The sequence below is a fragment of the Accipiter gentilis genome, chromosome 1 (assembly GCF_929443795.1).
Source record: "Accipiter gentilis chromosome 1, bAccGen1.1, whole genome shotgun sequence".
Classification (NCBI taxonomy): domain Eukaryota; kingdom Metazoa; phylum Chordata; class Aves; order Accipitriformes; family Accipitridae; genus Astur; species Astur gentilis.
The window spans coordinates 42,403,867-42,418,320 of record NC_064880.1 but is presented as its reverse complement, the minus strand read 5'-3'; the positions used below and the strand labels follow the sequence as shown (position 1 = coordinate 42,418,320).

General features: G+C 44.9%; 1 protein-coding gene across 2 annotated transcripts in view; it reads left to right on the top strand.

The window, feature by feature from the left end:
- SEMA5B (semaphorin 5B) overlaps positions 1–14,454 on the top strand; it is a 281,599-nt gene that overhangs the window by 232,177 nt on the left and 34,968 nt on the right. For both annotated transcript variants that reach the window (XM_049804042.1, XM_049804051.1), the window contains exons 14-16: positions 4,666–4,783; positions 10,859–11,040; positions 14,210–14,353. In XM_049804042.1, coding sequence (XP_049659999.1) covers positions 4,666–4,783; positions 10,859–11,040; positions 14,210–14,353 — 444 coding nt within the window. The remainder of the gene's footprint in view (positions 1–4,665; positions 4,784–10,858; positions 11,041–14,209; positions 14,354–14,454) is intronic.

The window sequence follows — 14,454 nt, the reverse complement described above, 5'->3', positions numbered from 1 at the left end:
CTCTCCTGGTGCAGTAGCAGGGTTTCGTGAGCAAACACAGTTTGGGAAGGGAGCTTCGCAGTCTTTGGGTCTGCCCTGCAGAGCCCTGCTTCTGCAGATCATCACGTCCTGTCGTTCCATTCCTGTTTGCTTTTAGTCATCAAAGAGGAGAGAGAAAGAGGTAAATGAAAAGAGAGGAAACAAAAACTGGGAGAGCAAGCACGTCCTGGCAGCTGAGAAGAGCAGAGTCCTTCAGTGTGAATGCTCTGGATGACAGTTTTGTGGCTTTTGGTGCAAAATGGCATTTCTGTGTGTCTTCTGTCTGGTAGTAAGAATGGGAAGACGCAGTAGTAATTCTTTCTTCCCTTTGGCCTGTCAAAGCCTAATGTCTTGGGTCTGGTTCTATTGATTTGATGATCCATTTATTACACAGTCTGAAGTTTTAACTCTCAGGGAAAAATGACCAAAAGATGAAGTTATCTAGACCCAGAGGAAATGAAAGAGGGAATGAAAAACTTTTGAACTACAGACATTTAAGCTTTAATGAAGATTCTGAAAGAAGACGTCATTCAGGCTGTTACAAGAAAGGAGATCTTGGGCAGGACCAGCATCTTGGAAGCAGAAGCCTTTTTACAGCCCATGTTATTAGTGAAGGCTCAGCAATGCCAGGCTTCAAAGGCCCCATAAAAACTCCTTTGAATCATAGGTAAGAGTTTCCATTGACTTCAGTGGGCTGTGGATAGTGCCCCACTTGCAGGCTCTTAATCCTTTGTGTTATCCCACATCACTGCTGTAGAAATGATTGCAACAGCCCACAACAAGGAGGCTTACAGCTCCCAAACAGAAGGCAGCAGGTGAGCTCTTATGAGTAAGATCTTATTTTCATGCAAATGTCCTTGGTAAGTGAGAATAAGGAACCGGAGAAAAAAATACCTTGAACAGGAGATACAAATGAAATTGTTTTTCAATTGAGCATTTTCAGTGTATGCCTTTATGCCTCAGATAAGACATTTATTGCGAGGCAATGAATTAAAGTGAATCGCAATTGATGATAATGCCCTGTCTTAATAAATCCAACCTCTTAGATATCCGTCAAGAGGTATTCTCCCGAGTCCTCACCGAATACACTACGATTAGTAGACAGCCAGAGGGGAACTGGGGACACGGACCCGGACCGTGTGGTGTCATCACTGTCTTACTTCCACAAGCATCCCACTTTGTGGGATTTCATTAACTAAGTCATTAGCATTAATATAGCCAGTGTTAACCTGCTATGCTCGGGTAGTCTTCTAGGATAATAGGTTCCCTCTACCTGTGTGAATTACGATGGGAGACAATAGTCTGTCATTAGTTCCTTGAGTCATTCCCAGCCTGCCACGGAGGAGACCTAAGTGTGGTGTTCCCTGTATGTATGGTATGAAATCTGGCCCCACCGAGCCAGTGGCAGAAGTCCCATTGCCTTTGAAACATCAGAATTTCATTATAGCATGTAAACTCCTATGTATCTTATTTCACAGTATTTAAATACTGCCCTGAGAGACTTGGGGTCCCACAGCCTGTGTGAGACTTTTCAGTGGTATCATAATACGAAATGGTATTTACATGTAAACATTTCAATTTGTGTTCTGAGCACAGGGAAATGCTGTGATATCTTTACATTTTTTCCACACCGTGGTGCCTGGTCTACTAAGAATGACAGCATATTTCTGAAGCATTTTGATCTGTGCATGCATGTATGCATACCTGTATTTGCCTTTTGGTGTGTGTGTTTGCTGGTGTGTTTTTATCTTTTAATGACATAAATAGTGATATATATTCTAAAGATATGGTAAGGATATAAATTAGGGTGGATTTTGAAGTGTTCACTTAAAGTATTTGCCAGAAATGTTATTCTCTTGCAGTAATGCACATTGTAATGCTTTTCCTGCTTACAAAAGGGAAAAAAAATGGAGCAAATTGTGTGTAAGTAACTACATTCCTCCTCACCCTTAAGTTTATCGTTGTCATCTGGTATAATAGGTTTCTCACCAGAGTTGAGGCAGATGAGTGGGCTCTGAATCCTGAAGGGAGGCAACCAGCATAGCTATTTTGTTTTTAGATTTCAAATGGTTTTGAGGGCCTGCCATCAGACGGGGAGAAGTCCCGGACTTTGATGGTTGTTAAATTACAGAGTGTGCGTTTTGACAACCCAGCAGAGCCGAGGCTGGGCAGGAATTCATTACACCCAGGATGCAGAGCGCGGGATGGACGTAGCTCCCCGCCAGCAAGCACTGCACCGGGCTTTTCCCGGGGCCCGGCATCATGGCCTTCTGGCGGCTCTGCAGCTCGGTTACTGATGGCCCATCAGCTGGGGGTCAGTGGTGGTGGCAGGGGACCGCAGGCTGTGATTCATTGAGTGCACCGTTGGGGATCTGTAGCTCGCCACTCTCAGCCAAGAGCAGCACATTAGCTACATGACATACATTATGATAGTGCCAGCAAAGTGGTCAGTGCCTAACCGGGATATATTGCAGCCTGCGGAGTGGCTGAGGGCTGCAGCACAGAACATATGGAGATTATTTCCTGAATTTATGCAGCACATGTTTTCCTATAAATTAAATTCGGAGAAAATGTGTATCATAATAGGGTGATGCTCACAACAGCCTTCCCTGTTATGAATTACAATGACCTCTCTCAACTCGCTGGGTGCCCAGCGAAATGGCTTCATGCAGTTAGAAACAATAGCGTGTACACGGTGTCAGGGTCTGAAAGCCCGACCAAAAGGCGCTCTAACTAAAAGCAGGGGCTTTTTTCTCCCCCCCCCCCCTCCACCCCCCCCGTTGCTTCTCTGCTGCTGCTGCTGCTGCTTCTTCTTCTTCTTCTTCTTCTTCTTCTTCTTCTTCTTCTTCTTCTTCTTCTTCTTCTCCAGAAACTGCCCAGTTTCTTCCTGAAGTGCCCAGTTGCCGAGAGGGTGGGCAGATGCCCGGGAGTCTGCTCCATAATTAATTCAGTGCTGCCCTTGCCAAGGGACTTCTAGATGGCAAAGGCAGCTCTGGATGTGGTGGCAGCCCCAGGTCGTAGGTGAGGGCGGTGGGGGCTGCCAAAGCAGCAGGATGGGGGTCCTTAGCCAGAATAATGAACAAAGCAGCACATGTCCCTTCTGTGTCCTTGGACTGAGGATCCCGAGTCTTTTCTAAGCAAATATTTGATGTTGTTGCCTGGGGCTGGGGCAAAGTCATCTTTGCCTTTTCCTTGGGTGTGCTGAAGCAGCTGAAGGAAAAAAGTACTAGAGATAGTCATTGTAACTACCTTCCTAAGCATGAAAGATAAAATTCCTTACAAGTCTGTGTGTGAAATCTTTAATAGAGGAAATGTAGGAGTTGCCATGTAGGAACAAACTGGAAATTCATAATTAAAATATAATATATACACGTGTATGTATATATATATACACATATATAAAGCAATGGGTATCAGACAGCAAAACAGTCTAGTGTTTACTTTGGGGCAAATGGCTGTGGAGTCAGTACAGACTGATAGAGTGTTTTGAGCTGTGCTTAAGGGACTTGCTTTTTCATTTGCAGCTGATTACAGGCTAATAGGATTTCAAAGATTTCTGGGAGGCAACAGTTCACATCTCGTTGCATTTGATTTTTTTTTTTTTTTGATGTTTCATTTATCATACTGATACCTACCCTTAGAAAAAATTTTATTACTCTCCTCTTTAGCATCTTGAACTGATTTTTTCCCCTTGGTCCCTTGCTGCTGTCTAATTGGCAGTTTTCAAATCATTTGGGTCTTTCGGAAAGATCCTATCAGCCATTTGTGTGATAGAAGAGAATGATCATTGGAATAAAAAATAATGTTGCAAATCTTTTTAGTTTTAGTCCTCTCTTCTTTGTCTTTCACTAATACATGCATGATGTGGCTTGTACTGTTATGTTTTCTTAATGAAAATTAACAATTTGAAATCAACTCATGGGAACAACTAATACAGCTGAATTTTATCAGTACAGACTAATTCTGTGACTGACCTTCTCTGTTTAGTGGCAGTAGTAACCCTAGTTATTTTTCTTTAGCAGCTCACATGTTGGGAACACACACTTAGCCTGTAAATATGGATTCAGGAGGAAAATGAATACGGCAGTGTTCAAAGCAGCCAAAAGCTTAGAAATAATGTTCTGCTGTGACTTTTCCAAACTGACATCTTGATGTTGGGATTATAAATGAAACCATTGTTCCAGCAAAGGCCAAGACTAATAGAAAGCCTTTATTACTGGTCCATTGGCTAATTCTGCTTGTCTAACCCCTTTGGATGGACACAGTGTCAGAAAACATACTCACAGAGGTTGCTTTGTGTGAGATTTGGCCTGCTGAGTGATTACATGTGGGCACAAAGATATCTCAATGACAAGTGTTCTTTGACTAAAATTTGTAAAGTCATTTTCTTTCCCTTAGGCCTTGGAGAGGAGTGAACTGATTTTTAATCTACAGCTTCTATGAGTGATATTTGCTTTGTGTCCTATCACCCTTCTATTCAACCATTCTCCCCTTCCAAGCAGGTAAACCTCTGCTTAGAAGAAATTGTTTCTTCTGCTGAGCCTCGGTGCAGTTGACAGCTGTCATATACAAGCACTATACTTGTATACGTGTCTTCAGAGCTAGACAGTCTTAAAGAGCTTTAATCTTTTCTCTTTGCACATGCAGGGAATGCCTAGGAGCCAGAGACCCCTATTGTGGCTGGGATAACAAGCAGAAGCGATGCACCACCATTGAGGACAGCTCCAACATGAGCCTGTGGACTCAAAATATTACTGAGTGCCCAGTAAGTGGAAGGAGTGGAAATATTTTATAGATACTGGGGTGTGAGTGTGTGCGTATGTGTAGAGGGGAGAGGGAAAGTGAGTGTGTGGCAGCCTGGTGAGGACTGATGGGAGAGCATGGAGAGCCCAGTGGCACATACCATTATCTCTGCACAGCCTCTTGTTTAGAACACAGAGACCCCAAATGTATTTGTTTGCTCCAAAAGAGGGATCCCAAAACAATCATTCAGTCCTCCTCGTGCCCACCAATGCCTTGAGTGAAGAAGATTGGATCATGCTGTTGGGCTACTGCTGAGAACCATGTAAGCCCCAGATGAAACTTGAGCTTTCTCAGGGCCGTTCCACAGTCTGTGCCATCTCCTTGGCTTCCCTGCACATAGGGGAAATCAGAATAGCTGACTACAGCGTTCTTGGGCAGCATTCAGTTAATTTTCCTCTTGGATCCCTGAGCTGGGACCAGGAGACAACACTGGTGAAGAAGTCTTGCACTGGCAGGAAAAGGCATCTAGGGAGCAGCAGAGAAACCGGGCATGCATGGATGGTTTGCAGATGGCACAAAAAGATACAGTATGCACTAGAGAACACAAGGGAAGGGGAGAGTGTAACCAAGAGAGCGAGTATGAGAAAGAGACTGTTGGGTTCTAACATCACTTCAGCAGACCAAAGACCAAATCTACGCAATGTTGCAAGGAGATGGTCTTCTTTCCTTGCCCTGGTCTTCATCAGATGGAGCAGTTAAAAAAAAAAAGTGTCTCTGCTTGAATCAGTTTGAGTTGGCTCTCCAGCTCCCTTCCCACACACCCACCCACCCACCTTTGACGACAATATCCAGTTCCTGGCTGTGATCCCCAGAAGCTGTCTGGCCAAATTTAATTCCTACTGCTTGAACGGTTCCTGCAAGGTGGCTGGGGAGGAAAACCAGTCTTGTTAAATAAATTGGGGTGGTGGGGGGTGGTGATAAATTCTCATTAATGTCCATCGTTACTATCTAACGTCACTTAGCATGTTAATACTGCTAAGTCCAGTAGATAGAGAGAGAGGACTGGATTGGTTATATCTTCAGTATGCTGTTTCTGTCTGGAGGTGCTGGGATGTTTATTCCCCTTATCTTCCTTACTTCTCAGATATTTTCCCGGGAAGTATTAGTCATTACTTCAATCCATCCTCAGCTTGGCAGGCTTAAGTTTTTCACTGCTGGATTCAGAGGCTTGTGTGTTTATAACCCTCTTGTGTTGAATTGGGATGCAGTGCTTCTTGATTGCCCATGCTGTTATCTCGTCCTGCTTAATGTGTGTGTCTGTTGATAGGTGTGTGAGGTGTTAATCCTCTAGTTTGAACATGTCTGCTGTGGTGCACACTAGGGAACAGGCTACTCCAGATCATTGTTTCAAGGTCATAAAAACACACAGAATATTCAGGAGCTTTGGCTGTTCTTGGGGTGCTAGTTTTACATTTGTTTTAGCATTTCCATTGTAGATTATTTTCCATATAGGTGCTCTCATTCTGGTGCATATATCAGCCTTTTGCTCTTTGACTGACGGGCTGCCAAGCTGTTTAAAATCCACATGCAAGTGCTTTCTTTTTCTTTCTCCTCTGCCCCTCGCTGGAATGAATTCACCACTGGCGTGGAGTGGGATGGCTCATTTAAGCACCTACATTAGCAATATCCAAGTATTTCCTTGTGTTCAGTGCACGATGAAGGTCGTAGTCAACAAAGGCAGGAGTCTAGGACAGCATGTGCAAATGACCACTGGAAAGGTAGGGGAATGCAGTGACCCAGTGCCAAATTTCACTCCTGAAAAAGACCTGTCTGGGAGTTTAGTTGGATGAGTTCCCATCTTAAGAAGTCCTGGCTTTTCTCACCCCACTTTCCTGGGCCGAGCACCAGGCGCTCAGCTGTGCTGGTACAGCTGTATGTGAGATCACAGTCAAGTGTGACATGGCATAGATTAAAAGCACCCCTCCCAAGTAAACTTTTCCTAACCCAGATAATGTCAGTGAGCTCTTCTGCTGCCTAGCCCACAAACAGATGTCCTGGCACAGCTGAGAGGCTGGCATGCAGCAACTTTTAAAGCCAGAACTGGCATATTATTGAATTATATCCTACAGGGTCCAGGCATTTGTGCGAGTTAACCACAACACTAACACAACTTGACTGCTGTTCTTGTGCAAACATGCTTGTTGAAAGCTAGTCTGAACATCTTCATACAGCACTATATTGTATCACAGATTCTTACTCTCCAGCTTTAACATTAAGGGATCATAGACAGAGGGTTAATCATATAGTGTTAACCAAGTACCTTAGGCAATGGTTAATATATGTTACTACCAGGTAACACCCAGAACCTCCTTAAAGGTTCGTTGCTAAGGTTGCAATGATGTCAAACATTTTAACATTAAGAAATGATAGGACACATATTGCACATGCTGCTCTTATTTTTCCTGTATGTGCATGTGTCATATCAGGGAGTTCTGAATACATGATTGCATGCTGTTTATTCTTAGGCTTGGGAGAAGGGAATGACGTGCTTTTTGGTTTTAGGAAAACTGAAAAAAGCCACGTCCTACTCTATCTTACTGATCCCAACATAAGCCACCAGCAGGAAAGGAACTTTAGATTTGGCTAACAAACTCCATTAGCCAAGCTCATGGGGTCACTGTTGATGGTGATTGGCAAGTGAGGAACTGAGTATTCCCAATAAAGTGTACAGGCCTTACCAGGAGCCAAATGGTGCTCTTCATCCCAGTCCCACTCTGCATGTCCAGCAACCTCTTACCTTAGTCATCTGGCATCTGCTCTATGCTACCCCATTTACTTGCTAATCAGTGCCAATCTCCCCACTCCTTTTTTGCGGTGTCTAGCAGACTTCTACCCTGCTCTCAATTCATGTGGGCTCAGAGCTGCAGTGCCCAGGATAACCCTGCTCTGGCCCACACTGCATGCCCAGTGCACAGAGAAGACTTCAGGTGCCAGGATCAAAATCTCTGAGTCTCTGAAAACTGAGAATTTTTGTCCCCACCTCCCAAGGACTTTATACCCTAGACAGATTTGAATGGCTTTTCATGGGAACTGCAAAAAGCTGTTAGAAGGACATAAAGTTCAGTTCCTTGCTCTGGACACTAGTTTGTTTCAAGGAAAAGGTTGCTACTGATGGACATTCTTTTTCCCTAGATTTGATTTTAGAAATGGTTGAAATATTTTGACTGAAATTTTGCAGGAATTTTCAGCTTCTATCAAACAGCTAACATGGAAACTTCCAGCTGAAGTAATTAAAACTTGGCGAAGTTTTAAGCAGTTGACATCTGAATCCTAAGAAGAAGCATAGATGAATCGAAAGAACAAGGAATGCTTCTACCCTTATCTGTAATATCAGAATAAACATTGAAAATATCCTGGTAGCAGGGGCTAGGAATGGTCAGTCTGAATTTTTAGATCCTGCACTTGAGCCTTTAGATGGTACAAGGAAGAAACAAAAAGGTGATACCTTTGGTGGGAGTATGGCAGTTTATAAAATATGAGAACTCTGGAATTGGTAATATTGCGAGGTGAGAGAAGGGCATTTGATCACATGTGTTTTAAAAGATGTCCTCTCTGTATGATGGGCACTGTGTTGGCTACAAAGGGTTTGCCTTGTAAAGATATTCCTGAAAAAGATCAATGCATATGGGTTTTTATCCCACTTCCCAAGTTTGCTCTTTTGAAGATATTTTTATGAATTTAAAGATGGAATAATAATACATATGTAATTTCTTAAGTATAAAAACTTCCCACACTCACAACGTGACATGTTTATAAATCTCAGCATTTCAGTTATGGCTGCTTATTTGTTTAATTTTTGGGTTGCTTCCCAGTATCACTTATGAGCCAATAATTATTTGTCAGCTTTTTTTTTTTTAATTGAAGCCACGGGCCATATCATACCATTGATTTCTGAACAGAACTCCCTGCTGGAATCAGCAAGGCTTTCTGGCTCAGAAATGAATAGAAATGATCCAATACTTGGATTATGACTTTTGTAAGGCAGAAGGAAAAAGGAGATAAAAATCTAATATTAAATATCTCAAAGTAGTTCTTTTGATTTTTTCCCCCCTGACTTTCAGCAACCCAACTGTATTGATTTTTGACTGCATGCATGTTTAAAACAACAAATTCAACAACAACAACAAAACTCAGTGTTCTCTTCTCTGGGCATCTTGCCTTGTAACCTGCAGCCCAGAGCAAATTTTTATGACGACATGATAATCTATTGCAAACAAAGGTTTACAACAGATGCTTGAAACCCCCCGACTGCAGCCTGATGAGCGCAGTAACAGATCTAAATTACTTCCATGCCACTGCTGCATATTTCTGATGCTGCTGTAGATGGGTGAGACGGGAAGATGACAGCCCACCGGAGGTGCATTGTGAGTGTTTAACGTAGTGCCAGACTTGGAGAATAAGCACAGAACAGCATGTTTCAGAGAATGAGTGTTTGAATGCACTTCTTCCGTGGCTGTGGTTGGCTCTCTGCGTGGCTCCCGAGCAGCTCACAGCCTCTTTGTGCCTCGGTTTCCTCGTCTGTAAAACAGGAGAAATTATTTTCCCCCCTGGGGCGGCCCAGGGGACTGATCCTGCTGACTGCAGAGCTCAGTGAAGCATGGCACAGTGGGGTTTGTGAGTGGTAGCTGGCTCAGATTTGGGGCCAGGGCTGTTCACCAGGGCCCCAGCCTCTTCCTGTCTTCACCCTTCATTGCGTGTGACACCAAGGCCAAGTCCAGCGTTGCCTTTGCCAGCGGTTTTACCAAAGCTGCTGAGCATCCATCGCACCACCCCATGGGTGACACCGGTGGGAATGAGCCACTTGCAGGCAGCTGCCATCCGTGCCATCCCGCCTGCGAGGGCCTGCGCTTTGGGACATGGGGTGAGAGGATGGAGGGAGCCACAGGGGAGAGGGCATCATGGTCCTGCACGGTAGCAGGGAAATAAGTTGTACCTTGGCAGGGCCAGCGTGGATGTCTTTCTGCCTCATGTTTCTGAAGTCAGGAGCAGAGGGGAAGCCAGGGCAGGGGTGTTCAGGGCAGCTTTCCAGACATGGTCCTGGAGTTGCTGGATTTCACAGTAGCGGTGGAGCGGGCAGAAGAAAGCAGCAGTGGCCCGGGAGCGATCCCGGGAGGAGCAGACAGCAGTAATCTCGAGTCAGCCTTGGCGGCGAGGGCCCTAGCAGCTTACTCCGCCAGCCCTCGGCTGAGGGCTCACTTAGCAGCACTGGTTAAAACAAGGCACAGAGGAGCAAAGTCTGGAAGGTCTTCGCTGGTCCTGGGCTGAAATAGTTCTGTTTCTCATGCTTTTGGTCTGCCAGGACTACCGTATTTTTACTTCTTTACAGTGCACAGCGAGCTCAAGCCCCAGCCTGCTTGGGGCTGTACAGGCATGAAGCAAAGGGCAGAGGAAACAGATAGCAGCGTGGTCTGGTCTATAAATTGCCTTGAGATTAATTCTTTCTCTTTAGCCCACTACGTGATCCTCAGCATTAATTCTAGTCACCACCATCTCCTCTTAGCCTTTTAGGCTATGGCTCTACTTAGAAAGGGAGCCAGTTCTAACTGCGTGTTTGGACAGGGCCAAACTCAGCGAGGCCCTGGTCTCAGTCGGTCACTGTGGTTATACAAACGCTAACTAGGAAAATATCCTGCAGGAACAGTCCCAAGCACTGCAGAGGCAGGAGCATAATGGAGTGGGGACAGTCGGCACTGGCCGTTGTGTTGCTTGAAAGGCTGAAGCTGTGCAGCGTGGGATGAGGGAGTGTGGTGGTTTTGTGGCATGGCAGATAGATGCTTGCGCCTGGTGTGCTGCTGGCTGCGTCGGCTCGGGTGCCTGTACGCACACGTTAGGTATGCGGGGTGGAATTTGGAGGGTAAATATTGATGCGGCATTGTCTGAAAACAGCCCTCTGTTTTGAATCCTGCTCGCAAGCACAGACAGCTCCCATCTAAGCTGCATCTTAATCCTCCCAGCAGCTTTGTTTGGCATTTCTATTGTGGGGCTGTCTCCAGAAATGTAAACTTGCTATTAATGACCTTTTTTCTTTTAAAATTAGGTGAAAAACCTGACGACAAATGGAAGACTGGGGCCTTGGTCCCCATGGCAACTGTGTGAGCATTCAGATGGGGACAGCACAGGCTCCTGTATGTGTAGGTCACGTTCATGTGACAGCCCTCGTCCTCGCTGCGGTGGTCGCGGCTGTGAAGGGGCCAGGATCGAGGTCGCAAATTGCTCAAGGTACCTCGGCATCTTTGTGCGTTTTAGGAAGGGAACGAGAGTTGTCCCTGTCCACAGCTTAGCTCCTTCCTTGTGTTTCTGTGACCACGTTGTTGCATCCCAGCCAAACTGAGGTATGTGAGGTCCAGCTTGAAGTCAGTGAAAAATGAAGAAGCCCAAGGGCTCTGAGAGAAGGGCCTTCAGCCAGGGCTCTTGGGAGATGAGCACCCCAAATTAGTGTACACATTAACCTTCCCTGCACTGTGCCTCGACTTCCCCCAACTGTACAGTGAGTAGTAAGTGACCCATCAGGAGGAGGTGAGTAAGGCAGAGATAGTTTTTAGCCAACTGAACAGCAATAAGCTAAAAAATCCAATAAGCTCATCATTTTTCGGAGTCTGGGTTCCAAGGTTGCATTGCCAAAAGCGAGCAGAGCTCCTTCCGAGCAACACTTGTAAAGACAGGGCCTAGCCTAGCTCCAAGCAAGGCTTGTTTGCCTTGTTCTGCGAGTCTGTGAACTGTCTGCAGCACGCTGGCTAGGTGAAAGCAACAGATCGTTGTCTGGCAGCGAGCAGCACTTAGGAGGCGTGCCTGCCGGGGACAGCACTTAAACAACGCATGTAGCTCAGCTTGTGTCGAAGTGCTGCCTTTCCAGGGAAGCCTGAAGCTTGTGCTTGAGCAGTATGGAAGCTGATGTCCTCCAGTCAGGTGCCCAAACACAGCCACAGTGTTTGTGTCCACGTTACCCCGCCACCCTCAGACTACATCATGTCGTGACTCAAGGAAAGATGATGCAATAGTGTAAGCACTACTTAACTGGGGTGGGGCCAGCCAGAATCTTGGTAAATATTGGGTCAGTACAGTTTTCATCTACTTTATCTTCTCCATAAACATTCATTCCATTGAGGACAGCTGTCTCTTGACTCATCCCTGGAGATCAGTGCTGGTCTTGGCACCAAAAATTCAGCAATACTCATGTTTTAATTGGCATCTCTCCTTCCAGTTGTGGGCTGTGCTGCGCAAAAGGCGTCCAGTCATTCCTGCCCCTGTGCTGCCACTGTGGGCTGAGCGGAGCTTTCCCCAGGCAGGCTTTTTATGTCAGTGGCAAATGGAAAGCATGCCAGTGGGATGGGTTTCTCAGCACTGCTCTGATGGCAAAAGAGGCAGGAATGGCTTCTAAGAAGGGGATGAAAAATAGATTATTCAATCTTAAGACATAGGAAAACAGCATGGTTTGAAAAATAGGGACATCTGGTCATCCTACATCCGCCTCAGACCTCAAATTTCCTTTAATTGACTTCATATGGCATTGAGATTTCTTTTTGCAAAGAGGAAGCAGAATGCTTAAAGATGAGTTCTATTAGAAAGCTGGAGATCTGAAAATGGAAGGTTTCTTTATTTCTTTTAAAAATCCTGAAACACAAATAGATGCTGAGAATTGCTGGGGTTTTGAGGAATTTTTAGTAGAAATTACTTTCCCTTTTTTGCTGCAATAACAGCAACCTACCATTTTTTTTTTTCTTTCTGTAATTTTACATATAATCTTTCTTTTGGGTTAAGGAATGGAGAGGTAGTAGGTGGGTTAAAACATGGCAAAATAAGATGGAAGAGTAGGATTTTTATATAAGTGAGTTTCTTGTTCTTTGACCTTGTTTGGGGCTGGAGAGGGGAAGGGAAGGAGGGAGAGGGATGAGAGAACAAGAGGAGGAGGGGAGAAACATCTAACAGGGTTCTGAAATAAAGCTGCCAAAACCAGGCAAGAGTTGATAACAAATATAAAAAGTGTGAAGGGCAATGTGGGTTTTAACTTTCATCCTCTGCCCTGATTGGTGCTATGCCAGAAAGTGTTTCTTGCCAGCAGTGTTATTAGTTCAGTAAATGCTTTGAAAATTAACATCTGTTTTCAAGCTTAGCTTTCAAGAACCAGAGAGCACCTGAGTTGTTTTTTGACTACACTTTTTAGAAAGGCTTTTCTTTATTAAAAAAAAAAAAAAACAAAACAAAAAAAACACCAAATGAGATTTTTCGGCTTAAGGCAGTGAAGTGTCAAGATTAGGCAGTCCTGTAAGACAAAGCATTGCCACTGGCTCCATATGAAATGAAACCTGCAGCACAGAAGAGATGAGATACAGTTCCTCCTCTCCTGCTCCAAGGTTCAGTAGTGCTGCCAAATCAGAGGAAGGTGGGCTTTAATAAATGCAAGATTTTAAAGATGAAAATGTTGGGTTCTGTGTAAGCACGTGGTTGAGTCACCGCATGGCAGCAGCATCGCAGGAGCCGGCCGCCTGCACGTGCTCAGCCTGTTGCAGGAGCGAGGCACAGAGCATTTGCCACCTCTGTCGCTGAGCTGTGAACTAAGGGGTTTTACATCACTTTTGCTTCAAGCTAAGTTACCACTGCTCAGCAGAGATGTGATCACTCATTAAACCATGAAACTCGATCCTGCCTCTGAGCTCTTAATTGCCTCTGGTTTCTACAGATTTAAGGTCACACTACAGTGACGTCTGCTGGTGTCCATGAAAGCTAGAAGCAATTATTGTTTTTTTAAATGAAATTTGAGATTTCCACTTAATAGGATTCAATCCTGAAGGCTTTAGGAAAACACCTAATATTATGAGGTTTGTATATAATAAAATCATGGGAGCTGGCAGTAGTATTTCTGTAAGAGATTTAAAGCATCAGTACCTACTGCATTAGCAGAGGGTAGGTTTTTTACGTCCTTTGGCACAACTGGCATTCATGAGGCTCAAAACCTGCACTCTTTGTGCGGAAGAGTCCAGGAGATAGATACAACTCTGGGATCAGCCATTGGCTCAGAAAAGTGGGGTTATGAGACATGGGGGAGATGATGGGGGAATAGTCAGTGAGAGTCATAGCAACCACACTGTTGCCCAGCAAATCCTAGGAGGCATTTTCAAAATCATTCAGCATTGGCTTCATTCTCTTCTTTTCCAATTCTTAGAGACTTCAATGGGAGGAAAGTTAGGCCAATGCTAAGCACTTTTGAAACTCCCTTTTCTGAATCTGCACTGATATAAAGTCTTGTGGAAATAAATAATCTCTTCTCCAATGAGTTCAATGATTACCTCGTCAGTGCAGTGCCTTACATGTTTTGATGTTAAGCACAGCATTACGTGGGCAGACCGCTAGGTCACCCTCATACTCTGTTCTCTCTTGCCTTCTTTGTTAGAAATGGCGCCTGGACACCCTGGTCTTCCTGGGCCCCGTGTAGCACCTCCTGCGGAATAGGCTTTCAGGTCCGCCAGCGATCCTGCAGCAACCCCGCTCCACGGTACGGGGGCAGGGTCTGTGTTGGACAGAGTAGGGAAGAAAGGTAAGAGATGTCCACAACGCCGTGTTTTCACTTCTGTGGTTATAACAGTAGCACTTGGAAGCAGTGGCTCTTATGTGAATGCAGATTAAGGCTGTTTGGCT